The sequence below is a fragment of the Microcaecilia unicolor genome, chromosome 3 (genome assembly GCF_901765095.1).
Source record: "Microcaecilia unicolor chromosome 3, aMicUni1.1, whole genome shotgun sequence".
In the NCBI taxonomy this organism is placed as follows: domain Eukaryota; kingdom Metazoa; phylum Chordata; class Amphibia; order Gymnophiona; family Siphonopidae; genus Microcaecilia; species Microcaecilia unicolor.
This window is the reverse complement of record NC_044033.1, coordinates 189,217,143-189,240,747: the sequence shown is the minus strand read 5'-3', so window position 1 is coordinate 189,240,747 and position 23,605 is coordinate 189,217,143. Positions and strand designations below refer to the sequence as shown.

Here is a 23,605-nt window from a genome sequence, read left to right as displayed (position 1 = left end):
GAAATTTTGCTGCTCTTTCCTATCACCTCTTCCTCTCCTTCCCTTACTCCTTTACAGATCTATCTTGACTCAGTTGCTAGCTGGCTAAGTGATCATCAGTTAGTGCTAAATCCAGACAAGACAAATTGCCTGTTGGTTCTCTGGTTCAACTCTCCCTCCTCCATTCCCCATCACTCTATTTGGCACATCTATTACACCAGTACCTACCTTTCATTATTTAGCTATTATTCTCAATTCCTCACTTTCTTTTATGCCACAGATCTCCCACTCGACTAAAACTAATTTTCTAGTTTTCTGCCAGCTACGTGCAATTTGTCACCTCTTTGCTACTTCACAATTCCATGCACTTGTACAGGTCTTTTTCTGCCGTCATCTACTATGTTATGTATGTTACTAATCCTCTCTTTTTTTTCCCACCCGTCAATTATTGTATTGCTGTTTATGCTGGTCTACCACATCACACACTAAAGAAACTTTAATCGCTCCAGAACACAGCCATCTGATTACTCTGCCATGCCCATTGCTATGATCATACTTCACCACAGCTGAAACAGTATCACTGGCTCCCCGTTGAGCAAAGGATCACTTATAAAATTGCCACCCTCACTTTAAAGGCCTTTAGACTTGGTATCCCTGGCTATCTCTCTTGTTTAACTATTCCTTATTGCCCCTCCAGAACCGCTCCATCCATTAAACCCGCCTAGTTTTGCCTTCTCCAAAATGTGGCCACTTGGAAATCAACCCATCACAGCGCATTCTTTTTCCTGGCTCCTCATAACTGGAAAAATCTCCCCCTTTCTATCTATCTATCTACCTATCTATCTATCTTTGCAATAACTTTCTATACCACTCTAGCTGTCTGGCAGAACAGAGCGGTGTACAGAGTGGTATAGAAAGTTATTGCAAAGATAGATAGATAGGTAGATAGATAGGACCTACAGCGAAATTGGTCAGCCAGTCGAAGGGGGAAGCTGTGGAAAAATACCCATTGAGCAAGCTCATTTGGACTAGAGACTTGCACGGGAACGGGGTCCATGGGATTCCCGCGGGGACGGAAGCAGTTCTGCGGGGATCCCGTGGGGACAGAAGCAGTTCCTGTGGGTTCCCATGGAAGTGTATGCTGCACTTGCACCAGCCTCTCACCTACCGAGTACCAAGTTCTTTGAGTGCTGTCTCCTCCTCCTCCTTGCTTTAACAGCACAGATGTGGAAAGGCTCCATTAAGGAGGTGGTAGAGATACAAATGATGACGAAATTCAAAAAGGCATGGGACGAACACAGAGGATCTCTATTTAGAAAATGGAAGTTATAAAAAAACTAAACTTAAATGGCTGCATATGTGTGGATGTGTCGCGTGACACTTACATGGTGACTCTGGCTGTGAGGAACTAGGACTGATACCGGGAGACCTGTATGGTCTGTGTCTCATATATGGCAATCTGGTTTTGGATGGGCTGGAAAGGGTTTAGACAGCAACTTTAGTGGCTGAAACATGAAAACAGTTCTGGGCAGACTTTTACAGTCTGTGTCCAGCAAATGAGAAGATGAATAGGCTGAAGTGTGCTTTGAGGGCAACTCCAGTAGTTGGAACATAAGGATAGGGCCAGGCGGACTTCTATGGTCTATGTCCCAGAAACGCCACAGAAAGACCATAATCAAGTATATAATATCACATTCATTGTTGATTTAATCATGAACTGATAATGATTGTGACTATTGGGCAGACTGGATGGACCGATCCGGTTTTTATCTGCTGTCATTTACTATTAATCCTCTCTGCTTCCGGGCTGATGCGCAGATCTCAGCTCTGACATAAGCATGAGCATCAGATGTCACCTGACCTACTGGCATGTGCATGTGGTGATCTCTTAGCACACAGTGCCAGTGAATCAGAGAAGTCTTACGTGTGCGCACCAGAGTGTTCCAACTTCCGTTCCTTCCTTGCCTGCAGCGCTGCGGCTCAAACCCAGAGACTGAGAGAGCTGACAGGAATTTTTTTTAATGTACCATTAAATTCTTGTGGGTAAGGACAGGTTAAATTCTTGCGGGGACGGGTAAGATTCCCCACGGGGACGAGTTGGATTTCTGTCCCCATGCAACTCTCTAATTTGGACACTCAGTATACAATCTTCAGGATGTACTTTACCTGCCACACCTCTTAAAATTGAGCAATTGCTGATCTTTGTTGGAAGGGTTGTGGTAAACAAAGGACACATCATATGCTATGGGATTGCCTGAAAGTAAGGCCATATGGGAGCAGGTCTTTGATGTTGCTTGGATTTTCAGAGAGGTCTGACACCACTCTACTGAATAGGACTTCTACTTGGATTTTAGCAAAGCCTTTGACACGGTTCTGCATGGATGACTGATAAATAAACTGAGAGCCCTCGGTATGGGACCTAGTGACTAACTAGGTTAAAAACTGGTTATATAGAAAGAGACAGAAGGTAGTGGTAAATGGTGTTTGCTCTGAGGAAAAAGATGTTATCTGCGGTATACCGCAGGGAACAGTACTTGGGCCGGCTCTTTTTAACATCTTTGTGATTGACATTGTGGAAGGACTGTCTGGTAAGGTTTACGGATGATACCAATAGGGTGGACACACCAGAACATGTGGCTAGCATGAGGAAAGAACAAGCAAAGCTTGAAGAATGGTCCAGTAATTGGCAACTAAAATTTAAGGCTTAAAAAATGCAAGATCACGCACTTGGGTTACAAAAATCCAAGGGAATGGTATAGTACTTGTACTTAGGGAGTAGAAATCCACGTGAGAAGTATGTGTTAGGCCGTGAGAGTCTGATATGTACGGACGGGGAGAGGGATCTTGGGGTGATAGTATCTGAAGATCTGAAGGCGACGAAACAATGTGACAAGGCGCTGGCCGTAGCTAGAAGGTTGCTAGGCTGTATAGAGAGAGGTGTGACCAGCAGAAGAAAGGAGGTTTTAATGCCCCTGTATAAGTCGTTGGTGAGGCCCCACCTGGAATATTGTGTTCAGTTTTGGAGGCCGTATCTTGCTAAGGATGTAAAAAGAATTGAAGCGGTGCAAAGAAAAGCTACGAGAATGGTATGGGGTTTGCGTTACAAGACGTATGAGGAGAGACTTGCTGACCTGAACATGTATACTCTGGAGGAAAGGAGAAACAGGGGTGGTATGATACAGACGTTCAAATATTTGAAAGGTATTAATCTGCAAACAAACCTTTTCTGTAGATGGGAAGGTGGTAGAACTAGAGACCATGAAATGAGATTGAAGGGGGGCAGACTCAAGAAAAATGTCAGGAAGTATTTTTTCATGGAGAGAGTGGTGGATACTTAGAATGCCTTCCTGTGGGAGGTGGTGGAAATGAAAACGGTAACGGAATTCAAAGATGCGTGGGATAAACATAAGGGAATCCTGTTCAGAAGGAAAGAATCCTCAGAAGCTTAGCCGAGATTGGGTGGCAGAGCTGGTAGTTGGGAGGCGGGGCTAGTGATGGGCAGACGTCTACGGTCTGTGCCCTGAAAATGGCAGATACAAATCAAGGTAAGGTATACACAAAAAGTAGCACATATGAGTTTATCTTGTTGGGCAGACTGGATGGACCGTGCTGGTCTTTTTCTGTCGTCATCTACTATGTTACAATGAGGCATATTTTCAAAGCACTTAGCCTTCCAAAGTTCCATAGATTTCTATGGAACTTTGGAAGGCTAAGTGCTTTGAAAATATGCCTCTATGTGTACGAAAGGAGAGCAGGACTTGGGGGTGACCATATCTGATGATCTTAAGGTGGCCTAACAGGTAGAAAAGGTGATGGTCAAAGCCAGAAGGGTGCTCGGGTGCATAGGGAGAGGAATGACCAGCAGGAAAAAAAAGAGGTAATAGAGCCCTAGTATAAGTCTCTGGTGAGGCCCTATTTCGAATACTGTGTGCAATTCTGGAGACCGCACCTACAACAAGCAAACAAGATGGAGTCAGTCCAGAAGGTGGCTAGAAAATTGGTCAGTGGTCCCTGTCAAAAAATCATATAGGGACTTATAGACCTGGAAGAAAGGCAGTACCAGGCAGACTTCTACAGTCTATGCCTTGAAAATGGCAACGATAGATCAAGATCAGGTATACATACGAAGTATCAGATTATACTTTTTTTTTTTGTTTTTACAATATTCAATACAAACAAACAAGAAAGGCAAACATTTAACTGTACAGCTCTTTATCTGCTGACATCTACTATATTACTATGTCCTCAATATGTATAAACTGGAAGAAAGGCGGGAGACGGGATATGATAGCGATACTTAAATACCCCCGTGGCATTAATATACAGGAGGTGAGCCTCTTTCAAATGAAGGCAAACTCTGGTATGACAGGGCATAGAATGAAATCAAGAGGTTATAGGCTCAGGAGTAATCTAAGAAAATACTTTTTCACAGAAAGGATGGTGGACACATGGAACAGCCTCTCAGTGGAGGTCATGGAGACAAAAACTGTGTCTGAATTTAAGAAAGCATGGGACAGGCAAGTAGGATCTCTTAGTGGTTGCTGTGGATGGGCAGACTGGATCGGCCATTTGGCCCTTATCTGGTGTCATTTGTATCTATGTTGGAAAATGGCAAAGGCAGGTTAGGATCAAGTATACATTTTTTTAAAATCATACATAAACAATATGCATAGAAAAACAAAAAGTCTACATCAAAGGAAGAACTGAAGAAAAAGAAAAGAAATCAAACTGAAGTAATCCAGCAAAAATTATGTCCTGCTACATCAGCACCTACACAATTTAGCCTATTTTACTCTCATCTTCTCACCTGACAATACAAACATATTACCCAGTATCAAAATTATTTAGTTTCTTTATCTATACAAAAACATTCTGAGAAGGATCAAAAAAGATATAACTTAAATCAAAGAGCTCCAATATGCACTTGCAGGAGAACTTTAAAAAGAAAGTTGCCTCTATTACAAGCACACGAGACTTTAATTGAATAAATTGTTTCCTACGTAATTGTGTGACACAAGCCACATCAAGGAATATTTGAAGTTTACACAAAACAATCTTTCTTCTTAAAATAAGACTTCAAAATCAACAATTTATCCTTTTCAGATACAAAAGAGACCAAGAGGGTAGCTCGCTCCATGAAATTACCCCAAGATGTTTCAAGAAACTGAGTTAAAAGATTCATCTGGGCCTATAATCAGGCTTGCCATTCTTCTTGGAACTTTGTTTCATAGAAGAAATGTAATAGCACAGAAAAATTATCAGATTCTGGAATTACTAAGACTTCTTTCAAGTATTTCCGGAACAGAATTTCAGAAGACAGCAATGAATAAACTGGAAAATTTAATATTCTTGTTCCTATTTCTAGCCCGATTCTTCGTGGTCTTAAGCTTCCTATGAAGAAAAAGTTTATCCTTAATGTCAGAGGATCCACCATCTTTCTATTCCAGCAAATTTCTTATCCACGGCATTCACCGTTGGCACCACTTTGAAAGGAAAATTCACATAGCTGAGACACTGGACCCGAAAGGAGATTCTCTAACCCCTAACAACCCTCCATATATCAACCAAAGTCACTTCTTGAGGAGTAATCTCATATGATAAAGATCCTCTCCACAGTACTGGTTGTAAGGAAATGGAGGGGTCTTTTGGAGATGTCATCAGGAGAGCGTTAGAGGAAGAGGATTTTTCCCTCAGAAGATCAGGGTAACCTGATAAGGTATCCTTAACAACTTCTGGACTCAAAGAAGCCATAGGTGGGGGTGGGGTAGGACGTTCCCCACTGCTTAGTGAAACTCCCAACTGAGGAGCCGAGGAGGAAACTGCTAACGATTCAAATGGGCCCACCTTCACATGATTGTCCATAGGACCAGATGGCTTAACACCAACCTGAGCAAGGGACCTCAAGAAGCCTTTCCTATTCCCATAATAAGGAAAAACAGTACCTTGGAAAACTTTCTCCTGGCTCCTGGCTACCTTGGCTTCTCTTTTGGGTCCAGACCGCACCACAGAAGTGGTTGCTTTAATCTTCCCGGTCGGCCCAAAAGATTATGTCACAGGGCCAACCACGCTGCTCCACCGAGCTCTCTTGGGTTGGGTCTTCCACCTCAGGTAAGTGCTAAAGAAACCTCCAGCTCTCCACCCGAGCACAGAAACAGCTGTACTTTAATCTTCCTGGTCGGCCCAAAAGATGATGTCACAGGGCCAACCACGCTGCTCCACCGAGCTCCCTCAGGTGGGGTTTTCCACCTCGGGTAAGTGCTACGGAAATCTTCAGCTCTCCCCAAATATACATATTTTATATCATATTTATATCATATGTTATGAGTGTGTGTGCTGTGGATCTCAATTCGGGAAGGGAAGACATCTTACAATTAAAATTAGAGAGCAGGAGGAGTGGCCTAGTGGTTAGGGTGGTGGACTCTGGTCCTGGGGAACTGAGTTTGATTCCCACTTCAGGCACAGGCAGCTCTTTGTGACTCATGGCAAGTCACTTAACCCTCCATTGCCCCAGGTACAAATAAGTACCTGTATATAATATGTAAGCCGCATTGAGCCTGCCATGAGTGGGAAAGCGCGGGGTACAAATGTAACAAAAATAAAAAAAATATCATATGTTATGAGTGTGTGTGCTGTGGATCTCAATTCGGGAAGGGAAGACATCTTACAGTTAAAATTAGAGAGCAGAATTGTTAATTAGGAGTATGGTTAGATTGTTAGTTTAATCATGTATTGATAATGAATGTGACTATGCTGAGGCCATAATAAAGCCAACTATTGGCATGGTGTCATGATATCGTGGCATCATATATAACTGCCTATATGTGATTGGCATGGTGACAAATTGCCAACTGCTCTGAATTTGGATGTTAACGTCCAATCATTAAGGAGTATAAACTGCACAGTGGTGGGTGTAGCTCTGGTCACTTTGTTGGGGGAACTGGATAGACCATGCAGGCTTTCATTTGCCATCATTTATTATGTTACTGTATAGTTACATCCCTAAGGTGAAACTCAATTCCAGATGAATACAAATCAAAATCAGTTAATTATTACACTTTCATTCAACTTTATGATCGGGAATCTGATGGAAAAGAAGTTTTTGATCATTGACTAAGTAGATGGCTATTATTCTATAAAAGGTAATATACCCTCATTAAAGACAGCTGCTTGCTGTCAGGCCTGTGAGATTATGTCAACCGAGGGCAGTGCGTTCAGTTTTCTTTCCAGATCAGTTTCATGTTATAGTCCAAATGATAATCCTCTCTCATATTGATTATTGCAGTATTCCGTATGCTGGTATACATCAAAAGCTTCTAAATAGGTTCCAATTGATGCAGAACAGTGCAGCGAAACTGAGATATAGATGTAGAAAGTATGATCACGTATCCCCATTGCTGAGAAAACTTCATTGGTTGCCGGTGAGAGTACAGGTGGATTTTAAGGTGGCTTGTCTGGTTTATAGGATCATTACGGGCTGTTGCCATATTTCTCATGCCCAGCTGTAAACTTTCCCTTGTAGTAGGGTAATGGCCTGTTTCAGATCTTTGTTGAGGCTAGGTTTCCCTTCAGTTAAAGATGTATACCTTAAGCACTTTCATGATAGCTTGTTCACATATCAGTCTTGTAAGATTTGCAACAATATACCTGTTTTCATTCAGATTATCCCCATTTATTTCATGATTAGGAAGGCTTTGAAGTACTATTTGTTTGGCAAATATCTAGGTCCTGTTTAAAATTTTGCAATATTTTTTTATGTAACCTGCTTTGATTCCGTAGTTGAGATATAAGCAATGGAATGGAATCTACAATGATTAGCAGAATCACTTTTCTAAGATCCCATTCCTCCTTTAGTAATTAAAACTTGAATTACTAGGGTTTTGAAATAATTTTCTCTATACATATTTAGAGGTATTTTGATCTCTGTCTCACATATGGAGCAAATCTGGATGGTTTTATAATTTATTTGGATCTCATTGATTGTTCATCCACACCTATTCCTTGTATTGTTCTTAGGAGTATAAGTACACAAAGAAGATGAGTACCTAGGACTTTCACATATCATGATGCATAGAGGACATGGGGCAGAAACAGGCTGTTGTGGAGCAGCTGGCCAGATGATAGGAATACAAGTTCAGTGCCACACTGCAGAGGAAACAGATCAACAGAGAGAAGTAGAGAGCATACAGAAAAGAAAAATATATTGCATTTATACATTTTTGGAAAGGCACAGAGGGAGAGGGAAAGGGAAAAAAAGGGAAGAAAAAAAAGCAGTAGGGTAGGAATTCAAAATATCCCCAAAACATGGGTGTAGGTTTTTTTTTTTTTGGGGGGGGGGGGGGACAAGAGAAGGTATTTCCCCCACCCCCCCAAACAAGCTGCCCCTACCACAGGGGTAAGGAAGAAAACTGTCCTTCTCCCCTGCAAGTTCAGCATCCCTCCCATCACCCCCCCCCCCCCATGAAGGTCCGGCACCTCTTCATCACCCCCATCCTGTTGGTATGCAAACGAGGTTGTCGGCAAAGGAAGCTGAATACGGGCTACCTCTGGCCAGCCTCATCAAGGGTTTTCGTGTGCCGTGTCCCGAGTTAAGTTTGCCAATCAACCCCTATCTTCATTTTGCATCCAAACCGCTTACTTCTGACTGAGATAGCTCTCTGCATCAGCCTCAAAATGCTCCCATTGCCAGGTATAGCACCTTAAACCTGTCCATACCCAGGCTCTTTCACCATCTACTTGCCCAGTCTTTCCAAGTTAGCCTGTTAATCTTTCATATCCTTAACAGTAGTGGGCTTGCAACTTTCTTTTGTGGTTGTAACAAAATAAGCAAAGTTTCAGCAAAATTTTGAGACAGTTAAAAAAAACCTAAATATGAAAAGTACCAGCATCAAGGAAATGCTGCAAAACAACTTAGGCCAGGGGGTGGCCAATCCAGGCCCTCAAGGGCTGCAACCCAGTCAGGTTTTCAGGATTGCTACAATTAATATGAATGAGATCTATTTGCACACAATGGAGGCAGTGCATTCAAACAGATTTTGTGAACATTCATTAGGGAAATTCTGAAAACCCAACACAGTTGTGGTCCTTGAGTACCAAGGTTGCCCACCCCTGACTTAGGCAGCTCAGACATCACCAGAACAGCCAACTACTGCTTCCTAAAACAAATCTTTTATGGTGAGCAGAGGCAGGGCTGAAGAAACAAGCATTGTCCATATAAGCACTTTAAAGACAAGCAGCTTTTCATGAGCTGGAATCACAAGGAAGGAAACTCGTATCTTTTAATATAGATTAAATCAATTATTGACTGTGTTTATTCACTGAAAAGGCAAAGAGAGAGACACTTTGCCTTAGGTTCATTGTAACTATATGTTTATAATGTTTAATATTGACTGTTGGTTTACAATACAGAATTAGAGTGGAGATAGAATAATATTTGGAATCAAATTACTACTATTTGAATTTACATAGTAGAAAAGAGCTCATGGGTTAGTAATGAAGCACTTTTAGTGAAACGGGGAAGCTCTGTAGAACCATAATTTGAGCCATGCTGTGAACAATGACCAGGAGAGTGTTGTGCATCACCAACAAATTAATAAGCTAAGTCTTTGCTCTTTGCTTGTTATGAATTGCGCTGCGAGTGTCTCTCTCTTTGCCTTTTCAATGAATGAACACAGTCAATAATTGATTTAATCTATATTAAAAGATATTTTATTTGAGAAAAAAAACTTTAAAAATTCTACAAATATTATAAATAAAAGGAGGTGGAGGTTTTCCTAAAGATGGTATGTATCAGTGATCTTATACATTGGTAATTTACCATATAAGCACTGACTACTGAAGTCTTTTCCTCCATGTAATCTAACTAGTGAACAAATAGCTTTGTCGTTTTTACTATAGTAGTAGATATTTATAAAGCTATTAGCCACAATTTTGTAGTTATACTAGCAGATTAAGTAGCAACATACCTACCATCAACCCTATCTCCAGACTCATATTCATCCATAATCATTTGAGGATAATTCTGTACATGCTAAGCGCAAATTCCAGAACGATAATTATGCACATAATTGTCACTATAGAATACTAGCTTTAAGTCTACATTTACTCAACTACTTTTAGGTGCAGCCATTTTATGCCATGTCACAGGCTAATGTAAATATATGCTACGGTTATAGAATACTGTTTCCAAGTTTTATTAAAGCTCTTTCTAGGAGATTTCAGAGCAGTTCACAAAATGTTAATAAAACAGAGAAAAGGAACAAAGGAAAATTAGAGTGGAACTACATTATATGGGAAAATTAGGTTCTTACCTTGGTAATTTTCTTTCCTTTAGTCATAGCAGATTAAGCCATTACATATGGGTTGTGTCCATCAACCAGCAGGGGGAGATAGAGAGCACTCAACTTTTCACAGTGCCTCATGGCCAGCTAGCTCCACTGCCTCTTCAGTAGTTGAAGCTTCCAAAGCAGTATGGCAAACCACAATGGGAATAACATGAACTTTCCTCACAGCGAACGATGGCCCCTTAACAAGGGCATGAACTCAAAAAAGGAGGGAATGAACTCATCCTCCTGGAGGGAATAAACTCGTCCTCCACTTTGTATAAATGGAGGGAATACTTGCATCCTCCTGGAGGGAATAAACTCATCCTCCCAAAACATGAACTGGAGGGAATGAACTCATCCTCCTATAACTGTAACAAGAATCCTGAAGACTGTTTTCCGACCCCCCATCTTCAGGAAACAAGAACAGCACCTGAAATCAGAATCACTGCAATACAAACAGGGTGGGAACAAGCCACACCACGCGCTAGCACCTGTGCTCCAAAACGCGCATCCCTCCTGGCAGCCACATCCAGCCAGTAATGTCGGGCGAAAGAGAGCTTAGAAGCCCATGTTGCAGCACTGCAAATCTCATGAAGAGATAGTGCTCCAGTTTCCGCCCAGGAAGAGGAAATCACTCTTGTGGAGTGTGCCTTAAAGGCTGCAGGCGGAGCCCAGCCAGACAGCAGATATGCTGAAAAGATAGCTTCTTTGAGCCAAAGGGCAATAGTGGCTTTAGATGCTGAAGACCCTCTGCAAGGACCTGCAAACAGCACAAAAAGATGATCAGAGGTCCTGAAAGAATTTGTAATTTGCAGATACTGCAACAGAGTCCTGCGCACATCCAAAATGTGCAACTGCCCAAATGAATCTGGAAACTCCTCCTCAACAAAGAAGGGAAGAAAAACAGGCTGGTTTAGGTGAAACGCTGAAACCACCTTAGGCATGAAGGAAGGCACGGTCCGAACCGTGACCCCTGACTCTGAGAATTGCAGAAAAATGTCTCTACAGGACAGCGCCTGGAGCTCTGACACCCGTCTCGCCGAGGTAATGGCCACTAAAAAGACGGCCTTCAGTGTCAAATCTTTCTCTGAAGCACACCGAAGCGGTTCAAAGGGAGCCCCCCTGAAGGGCCTTCAATACTAACCTCAGGTACCAAGCTGGACAAGGTGCCCGCACGGGAGGACGGAGCCGAAGCACCCCTCTAAGAAACCGTGCCACATCTGGATAAGCAGCTAAGGACACGCCTTCAACCTTGCCACGCAGGGAGGCCAATGCTGCCACTTGCACCCGCAGGGAATTATAGGCCAAGCCTTTGTGTACACCATCCTGCAAAAAGTCCAGAATCGGTGAGACAGGAGCCCGTAACGGAGAAAGTGCTCTTGAAACACACCAGACTTCAAACTAGCGCCAAATCCTGGCATAAGCCACGGAAGTGGAGCGCTTACGGGCCTGCAGGAGTGGAAATTACCTTATTTGAGTGGCCTTTGTCTCTCAATTGCGCCCTCTCAATCGCCATGTCATAAGACCAAAACGGCAGGCGTCCTCCATGGCCACTGGATCCTGTGACAACAGGTGCGGAACCAGATGTAACGGAAAGGTAGCCTCCAACAGCATCTGTCGGAGGTCCGCATACAAAGGCCTCCTGGGCCAATCCGGGGCGATGAGCACCACTTCTCCTGGATGCAGCCAAATCCGCAGGAGCACTTGCCCTAACAAGGGCCACGGAGGGAAGACATACAGCAAGCCCAAGGGCCAGGGATGAGCCAAGGCATCCAACCCGGCAGAGCGAGGATCCCTCCGTCTGCTGAAGAAGCACGGGACTTTGGCACTGGAACTGGTCGCCATAAGATCCATCACTGGCTTGCCCCATTTGGCACATATCTGCAGGAATACATCGTCTGCTAGTTCCCACTCCGCTGGATCGATCTGATGCCTGCTTAGTCGGCTTGCACGTTGCTCTGACCTGCAATGTGAGCTGCTGACAGGGACTGTAGATGCAGCTCGGCCCAGTGGCAAATTTGTTCGGCCTGTGCGGCTAGAGCTCTGCACTGAGTTCCGCCTTGTTGATTTATGTAGGCCACTGCTGTCGTGTTGTCCGACATCACTCGGACAGCCAATCCTTCGAGGGTCACTTGAAAGGCCACAAGAGCCAGAAACACCGCTTTCAACTCCAGGCGGTTGATAGACCACTCCGACTCGTCAGGCGTCCACAGACCCTGGGCATGCTTCCCCTGGCAATGTGCGCCCCAGTCCTTCAGGCTGGCATCTGTCACCACCAGGCACCAATCGGGGAGCGCCAGCGGCATTCCCCGCCGCAACATGCTGTCCGAGAGCCACCACTCCATACTGAGGCGGGCCGCAGGGAGCCAAGAAAGTCTGCACTGATAATCCTGAGATACTGGAGACCATCGTTGAAGTAGAGAATACTGTAGAGGTCTCAGGTGCGCTCTCGCCCATGGCAACACTTCCAAGGTGGCCGTCATCGATCCCAACAGCTGGACAATGTCCCAAGCTCGCGGGCATGGCATCCTCAGGAGCAGACGGACCTGATTCTGAAGCTTGCACCGTCTTTGCTCAGGAAGAAACACATAGCCCAAGACTGTGTCGAACCTGGCCCCCAAATATTCTAGAGATTGCGAGGGGGTCAGGTAACTTTTGGCCACATTGACGACCCAGCCCACAGATTGAAGGACTGAAACCACTCTGGCTGTAGTTAGATGACTCTCTTTTTCTGAGTCTGCTCTGATGAGCCAGTCGTCTAGGTACGGGTGAACCCGGATACCCTCTCGCCTGAGAAAAGCAGCTACTACCACAATTACCTTGGAGAAGGTTCGGGCAGCTGTGGCGAGGCCAAAAGGCAAGGCCCGAAACTGGAAATGTTTTCCCAACATCGCAAACCGCAGAAACTTCTGGTGCGGGGGCCAAATTGGTATGTGCAAGTAAGCTTCTTTCAGGTCCAGAGACGTGAGAAACTCTCCTGGCTGTACCGCCGCAATGACGGAGCGCAGGGTTTCCATGTGAAAATGCCGCACTCTTAAGGACTTGTTCAGCTCTTTTAAGTCCAGGATCGGGCGAAAAGACCTGCCTTTTCGCAGCACCACAAAGAAAATGGAGTAGCAGCCTAGACCTTGTTCAGCGGGAGGCACCGGGGTACAGCCCCTATCTGGCACAGACTGTGCAAAGTCTCCTCTACCGCCGCCCGTTTGGCAGCAGAACCACATCGGGACTCCACAAACATGTCTCTCACCAGGGCACGAATTCTATTCGGTATCCGTCTCTGATCAGGACCAAGACCCACTGATCTGCGGAGATTTTGGCCCACTCCTCGAAAAAGAGGGAAAGTCTTCCTCCAATGACAGGAAACGAGGAGAGGGCCGGCGAACCATCATTGAGAGGGTCGCCCCTGAACTCCAGGCCTAGAACCGGCAGCTGCGGAACGTTTGTCCGAGCGAAAGGAGTTTCTCTGCTGAAAGCGGGCACGAGACGTGAACCCAGCAGCACGTCCCGGGCGGTACCTTCTAGCTTCACGGAAGCGAGGTCTGTAAAAGGAGCGGACAGCCTGACCCTTAGAGGAAGGCTTCGGCCTATCTTCGGGCAAGCGCTGAGGTTTAGAATCCCCCAGGCCTTTAACAATGTTTTCCAGCTCCTCACCAAACAGGAGAAGGCCTTGAAAGGGCAACTTCACCAACCTTTGCTTAGAGGCCATGTCCGCCGCCCAATGTCATAGCCAAAGAGTGCGGCGAGCCGCCACTGCTACAGCCATTTGTTTAGCCGAAGCTATGACCATATCATAAAGGGCTTCTCCATCCACGGAGCCACTTCAGATAAGGTCTCCGCTCCATCACCGGGCTGTTCCACTGCCTGCTGTAACCAAGCCAGGCAGGCTCTAGCAGCAAAACAACTGCATGCAGACGCCCGAACAGTGAGACCTGCCAAATCAAAGGACCACTTCAGAGCTGAATCAAGCCTGCGGTCTTGAATATCCTTCAGGGCAACACCTCCTTCAACAGGGAGGGTAGTTCCCTTTGTCACAGCTGTGACCAGGGCATCCACTTTAGGCATTGCAAAGCGAGCCAAATGTTCCTCACTCAGAGGGTATAATTGCCCCATAGCCCTGGCAACCTTCAAAGGTCAGCCCACTGAGCCGAAATAAGCTCTTGGATGGAGTCATGCAAAGGAAAGGCTCGAGCAGGCTTTCTGGTACTAGCCATCCTTGGATTAACAGAGGAGGCTGTGCCACTCCCTGGATCTTTTTTTTTTTTTTACATTTGTACCCCGCGCTTTCCCACTCATGGCAGGCTCAATGCGGCTTACATGGGGCAATGGAAGGTTAAGTGACTTGCCCAGAGTCACAAGGAGCTGCCTGTGCTGGGAATCGAACTCAGTTCCTCAGGACCAAAGTCCACCACCCTAACCACTAGGCCACTCCTCCACTCCATCGAGAAGGCTTGTAAGGCATCTGAAATAAGCGCTGGCAGCTCCTCGCGGTGGAAAATCCTTACCGCAGACGGATCATCAAGATCCTGTGGCAATTCTGCACCCGACTCTGGCTCCTCAGACCAAGAAGCTCTGCCAGACCCCTCAGAATCCTCATAGCCCGACCACGGGGGGGAAAAGGGGGGTGCGCCACACTTAGAGGGGGAATTAGCCCTTCTGCGTTTATCAGGAGGATAAGAAACAGGCAAAGCCAACTCCAAAAGGCTAGGATCCACCGGGGGGGGGGGGGGGGGGGGGGGGGGTAGGCAGAGGTTCCGAAGATCCCTGTGGAAGAGCTCTTTTAAGCATGTATGCCTTATGCTTAACTTAGAAGAAGTTTATTTAAGAAACGATTGAAAATAACAGGAGAAAACGGGTTGATCTATGACGAGGTGAACAGCACCATCGCTACAACTGCAAAGTTTCTTAGATGGTTTTTTGCTGTTATAAATTCTGATGATCCCTGCCTACCAAAATATGAAGGGGTTATTAAGTCATTAAGTTATTAATGGGTACGCTGTGAGAGCACTAAAAATGACTTGACTCTTTAGTGTTTGGGATGATATGAAGATTGTATGCCTTATGCAGCATTAAAACAAAATCAGGGGAGAAAACCGCTCCCTGACCGCCCGGATCCTGCCCAGGGCTATCAGCTCTATTATTAGCCTCACTCAGAGAACCCCCCCCCCCCGGATTCAGGGCTCTCCGTCGCCATGTGGAAAATCGAAAATGGCATCCGCTGCCAGCTCAGAGCGCGAAAGATCGCCGCTCGCCATGCTCGGGCCAGCTCTACCGTCTGTACAGCATGATTTACAGAGCCCCGCTGCTGATTTGCGCTTGCCACAGTTAGAACAGCGCTTTACAGTCTCAACAGCCATCGCCGAAAACAGCAGTAAAATTCAAAATGGCGGTTTGCGCCCAAAACATCCCGATCGTAGGCCCACCCCGGAGGAGTCAGAAAACACTCTTACCTCACTAGACCGAGTATCACTGCTCCGGTCCTGCAGAAGAATCTCAAGAAAAAAACCTCTTTTTCAAGATCGCTGCGCTAAAGCGCGACGCGACTTTTTTTTTTTAACGCTGTGAGGAAAGCAGAGGCAAAAGAGGTAAATAAAATCACTCCGGAGGCTCAGATAAGTGGGAAAGGCAGGGAAAGGCGAACCAATGTGCCTGCATCCACTGAGTGGGAAAGGACAGGGAAAAGCAAGCTAATATGTCCACATCCATGGCGGCATGGGTAAGGCAGGGAAAGGGCTGACCTATGTGCCTTCAAAGTGAAGCTGCTATAGCCTCTAACACCCCGGCTAACAACTGGCAAGCCAGGAGCCACCCCCAGGCAGATTTTTGATGGAGCTCGAAGAAGCTGCAGCCACCCTGCTTGGGGAGATGGAGAATACTGAAGAGGCAGTGGAGTTAGCTGGCCATGAGGCACTGTGAAAAGTTGAGTTCTCTCTATCTCCCCCTGCTGGTTGATAGACACAACCCATACGTAATGGCTTCATCTGCTTGATGACAAGGAAGACATTGTTACGGATCCAGCTTTCACAGTCTGGGCTGGTCCCTGTGGGAGGGGGTGGGAATTAATTATCAAAGGCATCATGAAAGAGAAATGCTTTTAAACCAATTTTACATTTCTCAAAGGATCATTCTAGGTGAAGATGCTGATGGAGGGAGCTCCAAAGGTTGGAGGCAGCCACATTAAAGATTCTTTATCTAATGAAGTTGTAGTAACTATGATGAGGGGTCAGTGAAAGAATTAGACTGTGAAGATCTAAGGCTATGAGTCGGAAAGTAGGAGATCAGTAGTTGAGACAGGTAAAGAGGGGAGCCAAAGTAGTAAACATTGAGGGGGATAATCGAACGCAGACACCCATCTCCATGGGCGACTATCTCCGAGGATGGGTCCACGAAGGGGCAGAACAGACCATATTTTCGAAAAAGATGGGCGTCCATCTTTTGTTTCGATAATACAGTTGGTGCCGGGCAAATGCATCAGATTTGGGTGGATTTGAGCTGGGCGGTATCGGTTTTCAGCGATAATGGAAACCGAAGCCGCCCAGCTCAAAAACGAACTCCAAGGCATTTGGTCGTGGGAGGGGCCAGGATTCATAGTGCACTGGTCCCCCTCACATGCCAGGACACCAACCGGGCACCCTAGGGGGCACTTGTAAAAAGTTTTTAAAAAATTTAAAATACCTCCCAAGTCCATAGCTCCCTTACCTTGGGTGCTGAGCCCCCCAGATCCCCCCCAAAACCCACTGCCCACAACTCTACACCATTACTGTAGTACTTATGAGTGAAGGGGGGCACCTAGATGTGGGTACAGTGGGTTTTGGTGGCGGTTTGGAGGGCTCCCATTTACCAGCACAAGTGTAACAGGTAGGGGGGGGATGGGCCTGGGTCCAACTGCCTGAAGTCCACTGCACCCACTAACAACTGCTCCAGGGACCTGCATATTGCTGTGATGGAGCTGGGTATGACATTTGAGGCTGGCATACAGGCTGGCAAAAAAAAAAGTTTTTAAAGTTCTTTTTTTTTGGTGGGAGGGGCTTAGTGACCACTGGGGAAAGTCAGGGGAGGTCATCCGGGCAGTTGGGGCACATTTTGGGGACTTGTTAGTGAAAAAAAGGGTCCAAAAAAAGCAGCCCAAATTCTCACTACTGCCGCCCTTCTTTTTTCCATTATCGGCCGAGGGCGCCCAGCTCTCGTCGGCCGATAAATACGCCCCGATCCCGCCTTCACCACGCCTCCGACACGCCCCCATCAACTCTGTTCGTTCCCGCGACAGACTGCAGTTGGAGGCGCCCAAAATCGGCTTTCGATTATACCGATTTGGGCTCCCATGAGAGAAAGGCGCCCATCTCCCGATTTGGGTCGAAATATGGGTGTCTTTCTCTTTCGAAAATAAGCTGGTTTGTGAACCACAGTCATTTTATTTACTAATATTTGCTGTACCGCCTTTGCCAACAAGCAGTTCAAAGCGGTGTACAATACTCAAAAAAACAGTAGTCAAAGTTAAGAAAAGAACTACAGTGGTGGATAGGAAAGAGCAAGGGAAACTTCGCACACATGACAACATTGACATTACAATGACAGAAGGGAGGGAAGAGAGAATAAGGAAGTAACAAGAGGGAGAGGGCTGCTCCAAACTGCGAAAACAAGAGGCAAAGATTTCTGCATGGCTGGGGCAGCAAAGAAAAATGTTTGATGTCTAGTAGATTCCAGAGTGGCACACTTAGAGCTGTAAGCCAGTACTAAGAGCCTTAAAAGTGGTCATGAGTGCTGGGTGTGCCCCTCATACATCTACAACCCCCTAGCACTAAGGTGTATAGACTACAAATTAACACCAATTATTGGTAGTGTCAATTAGTGCCTAATTTATCAATTATGTTATGTAACTTGTACATGCAGTGTTGCATGCTAAGCATAAAATTGTGCACACAAGATAATAGAATGTGGGGGTTGCTATTTGGTCCATATTAACAACTGTCAAACCACTTGAAAATTTTCTCACATATTTCTGTGCTTGAAACTCCTATAAAGATGCTGTGTGAAATTCTTTTTGTTGTAGCTTTTTTTTTTTTTTAAAGAAAGTATCAATTTAGCCAGGCAGGACAGATTTTCCTGAACATTACCACTTGGCTCCATGTCATAAGGAATAAACTGGATGCATACCTACATTTTAGTTTTGTTTACGAAACACTTTCATAGACTCAAATAGTCCAAAGAAGTTGTGTGCACAAAATTTTAACAAAGCACAAATCATATATCACCCAAACTAAATAGACATACAGAATTAATTAAAAAAAAAAACCTTTAGGTCTCCCCTCAAATATAAGATAGACAACTTCCATCCGCAGAACACTATTTGGGCCATCCTCACAGTCCAAGATTAATATTTTAAACCTTAAGCACACTCGCGCCAGGGCCACCAACTTAATCTTATCGCTTCCCACTTATTGCTCTGCCTAATCCAATTAGATCTATAAATGTCCTTAATTTGTAATTCATTCATTAAACAGCTCTATCAACAAGTAGCAGGTTAGATTCTTTTACCCTTTTAGACAGTTATCAGACTACCTTGTGAGCAACACACTGATTTCTTCCAACATGATTTCACAGTGTTTAGATCACAACTTTAATGGGAATGTATGTGTTACTCTCTCTCTGTTATAATTATCTCACATACCGTGTTTCATCACTGCCTCAGTGTCTGTGGCTATGTATTAAAACTGTTCTCAACCCATATAGCTCTGGATTCTCAACTGTAAAAATTACAGTCTCTCCCCCAGGGGCAGACTGACCATTCAGGCAACTGGGCAGTAGTGCCCGCGGGCCTAGAGGCTCTGCCCAGTTGACCCCCGCCACGGCACACTACAGCCCTCCCCGGCGGTCCTACCTTGAAGGGCCCTGGTGGTCTAGTGGCCTCTGCAGGGGCAGGAAAGAATCTCACTCTTTCCTGCCTGCTGTCGCTACTCTGCCTGTGCCTAGCGCCACTGTGTTGTTAAAATGGCTGCCGAGACCCACAAGACTACCGCAGAAAGACTCCCACTCTTTCCTGCTCACTACTGCTACTGTGCCTGGCACCATGGCTACTGTGTCTTCAAAATGGTTGCCGAGGAGTCTTTCCTGCTCCCTCAGAGGCCACTAACCACCTGGGCCTTTTTCAAAGTAGGACCCACTTGCAGGAGTCTGTACTGTATGGGCGGGGGGCTGTGATGTGCAGGAGGGGGGCAGCAGTGGCAAGCAGTGACCAGGGAAGCCCAATGCCCCTTAATGCCAGAGGGCCCGACCACTGTCAGTCCGCCCCTGCTCTCCCCCCGGATTCTATATATGGTGCCACCAATCCAAGATGTGCAACCAACTAAACTGGCTAATCAGCCAATTAGAGCCAATAATTGGGTGCTAATTGGCAGATATTTTGCTGCACTATTCTATAACAATGTGCACCCAAATCCCATAGCACACAACCCCAAAGGATGCATGGCCATGGGAGGTACATGAGGGAGTCAGGAGCCTTCCTAAAATTTGTGTGCACTGTTATAGAATACCAGGGATCTGCGCCCAAATTGGGCAATGGGGATTACACCTGGATTCAGAAGGCGTACATCCTGGCACCCAAATTTGGATACCGAATTCGGCACACTCTATGCTATTCTATAATGAGTGCTCATGTTTTAATGCTCTTTATAGAACAGCATTGAGTGCCAACTTTTACTGAATTTAGCTCTATGTTTGTTACAATCTCTACATAGTAAGTTCACTTTTAAATATAGGAGCCAGTTTTTTTTTAATGAGGGAGGAGCTAAATTAAACACAAATAATCCCTCCCTGAACCTGCTCAATATAGGGGGTGCTCGGCGCCCCCAGAGTTTGCTCCTATATGAGTCTCGCTTTTTCTCCCGCCCCTCTCACCGCTTCCATGACGGACGTTGTAGACTCTACTCCCAGGAATCAGCCGCACTGCGGCTCTACCGAGCTTCACTTCCGCTAACACCAACCCATCTTCCCTGTGCACAGCGCGCAGCCGCAAGACTCTGTTTGGCTCCTCCCTAGTCTTCTGATGACGTAACTTCAGCGACAAAACGAAATTCAACCAAAGAGGTTGCATAAAAACAGGAGACGGGGTGAGCTTGTCTAGTCCTCCTTTTAATTCAACTATGGAGATTTGATTTGAATTCAATCTTCAGCTCCAGCGAACGCGCTCAACTTGCGCCAGATACAGGATAAAAGATATACGACTTATGCCCCTCCCCAAGTATAGAGCAAGGAAGTTTAATAGATAGGAGAAGTGTGCCTATCTAGTCCACTGCAAGGAAGCCAATTTGGTTAATCTCTGTTTCCACTCCGCCGCGCAGCCGTCATTGCCATTCACTCAACACAAAGCAAGCAAACAAACCTATGATGAGCTACTGCAGCAACGTTGTCGTTCTTTATTGTTGGTCCATCTGCAACAAGGCTAAAGCTGTTTCAGTTGGATAAGCAGTGCCTTAAAAAGGTGGAGAAGAAAGTAAATAACAATTGAACATCACGAAAACAGCTTCAAAAGTTATTGTGCTGTTAAAACTGCAATTATAAATTCTGTAGCTTGTGCTCATTTTTCTTCACTACTTCTATACAATACAGACAGCCAGATTTCAATGAGGATATTCTTTTTCCTGATGGGTTCATCTTAACTGCCTTGGGAAGCCTGGTGTTATAAAGATGATGGAATGTATTTAAATTAAATGGAAATAGAATTAAATTCTCCTTTCAGTGGGGCACATGGAATCACATATTCATCTGTTTTGTAGAAGTTTACCTTTTAGATACACAAATGGATTATTCTGTTTTTGAACATGTTTCAGGGGCAAGTGGATTTATAAGTCAAAATAAATATTTTGTTTCATGCAGATCTCTTGTTTAAACATAAATGCGCTATAAGCCCCTAATGCAGCCCTTTGGTTTTCTTATATTTTGTTCTTGTGATGACTTATACTGTACCAAAACTGAAAACTTATCTCTATCTGGTTGATAATAAAAGGAGCTCATTGTGAACACTATTCCCCCACCCCCTCTTTAAAGGTTGTTTTGTGGATGTACATGTGGAATTGCGATATTGAATAAATAAGTGTATGTTTATGTCCCTTGTCATGCATTCTAAGTTTATATAATCCTTTCAAGAAATCCAGTTAATCGTTTAACTTATTAGTGGAACATAACCACAGAAGGATAGTATGATCACATTTTCAATATGGTAATACTAGAGCCCAGCTAAGGAAGAGGTTATTTTGAGTTAGTCTTCACTGGTCCAAACTTGTTTTCCTTGTGCCATCACTATCCAGCAGGTAGGCAGTGTCTTAAAAGGTGGAGGATAAAGGATTTTTTTTTCTTTTTACATTTATATCACACATTATCCCAAGCAAAGTAGGGTTCAATGTGGCTTACATTTGAAAATACAGCAAGACAGAATAATAGGATTCAGTTATATCATGGGAACAAATAGATGGATATGTCTGAAACATTTAACGTTGAGATTAGCATATATACCCAAGTGGGCATTTAAAAGTTTGTCCATTAATACCACATGTTCAGAAATCATAGCCATAAGTATAGGCTGTTATTCAAAGATTATCAGATGCACACACCAGAACAGGCATCCATCACATTGCAAAAGTAAACAACAACTTCTACAGAGTACATCCAAAATTTAATTTTTATTTCCTTATTTCTATTTCCAAAATTCCAGACAGCAGATGTACAGATCAGAAGGACCCAAAGCACTCCAAAACAAGTAAAGTCAGAAACAACACAGTTTATATACCTAATTATCCAACCACCCTTAGGATTCATCTTTGGGTTTAAAAAGCAAACCATGTAAGGTCTGGATAAACAAATTAAAACAAAGTTTAAAGCAAATGCCCATATGTAATACCTGGTAGCAATAATGAAACAATGATGGAATATTCACATAGCAGGCAGCCTGAGCCAACAGATTTATTTTCACTTATCATTAACTTTGTATGAACTTGGCGGTTAATAGTGTGCTGAACTGGACAACGTTGGCGCATTTAGACTGACTCTGGACTTCTGCATGAAGGTAGCTGTGCCCTCATTATTCAATATCTGTCTTTTAAATAATAGTAATAAAAATATCAAGTGCATTTTTATAATATATTTATTTGTTACATTTGTATCCCACATTTTCCCACATATTTGCAGGCTCAATGTGGCTTACATAATATCGTGAAGGCATTCACAAAACAAAAGGAGCAAGGTCCCACATTCCATCTTTTTCTTTTGATCTAGGCACAGGAAAAAATAGATTTAAAATACTCCCAGGTTTCAACCCAATTCATATTTAATGTGGGGTATAAATGTCAAAAATAAATAAATAAATAAATAGAAACTGAATGTTGAGCACCTGATTCTCATAACATCAGACCCGCCAAGTTTCCTGCATTCAGCGGGAGACTCCCACTTTGGCGGGTCATCTCCCGCACTCCCGCCAAAGGAAGGGTAGGGAGAGAAACCAGAGACATTGAAGGATGGGGGGAGAGGGGGCATGAATGGAAAAGGGTAGAGAGAGACTGGATGGAAAGAAGGGGATAGGGAGACACTGGATGGAAGGATCGGGAGAGGGGGTAGACAGATGGAAGGATAAGGAGAGAAAGAGGGAAGACAGGTGGAAGGATGGGGCGCGAAAGACGCTGGATGGAAGGATAAGGAAAGAGGAAAGACGCTGGACAGAAGGATAGGGAGAGAAAGAGGGGAGATGGATGAAAGGATGAAGAAAGGGGAGAGACTGGAAGGATGTGGAGAGAGAGGGGACACAACAGAAAAGGGTAAAGAGAGACACTAGATGGAAGGATCAGGAGAGAGGGTAGATGGGTGGAAGGATGGGGAGAGAAAGAAGAAAGATGCTGGATGGAAGGGTAAGGAGAAAAAGGAGACGATGGATGGAAGGGTAGGGAGAAAAAGAGGAGACGCTGGATGGAAGGACACTGGAAGGATGGGGAGAGAGAGGGGAGCTGCTGGATGGAAAGGGGGAGAGAACAGAGTAGTGAAAGACTGGAGAATAAGAGGAAGGGGCGTGGGGAGAACAAGGGTGAGGAAAAGATGAAAACCCACAGGTAGATGAAGTAAAAAGAAGGATATTAAAGAATGGATAGTAAGAATTAATTAAATTTGGACAGAGAGAGAGGCAAAATAATATTGAAGAAAACGAAGAGAAAAATTACAAATGGACAGGAAACCCTGGCAAGAGAGTTAAGAGAAGACAAAGGAAAGCAGAATCAAGAGACTGGGAGCAACACAATTAGAAAAAGTAAATGGCCAGACAACAAAGG

The 23,605-nt window shown here is 44.7% G+C and overlaps 1 protein-coding gene across 1 annotated transcript in view; it reads right to left on the bottom strand.

Annotated features, from left to right (window-relative positions):
• The window catches only part of PRKAG1 (protein kinase AMP-activated non-catalytic subunit gamma 1), a 76,571-nt gene extending 56,289 nt beyond the window's left edge, over positions 1-20,282 (bottom strand). Inside the window, exon 1 of the mRNA XM_030196820.1 lies at positions 20,193-20,282. Coding sequence (XP_030052680.1) covers positions 20,193-20,201 — 9 coding nt within the window. The 5' untranslated portion in view covers positions 20,202-20,282. The remainder of the gene's footprint in view (positions 1-20,192) is intronic.
• Between the last annotated feature and the right edge of the window lie 3,323 nt (positions 20,283-23,605).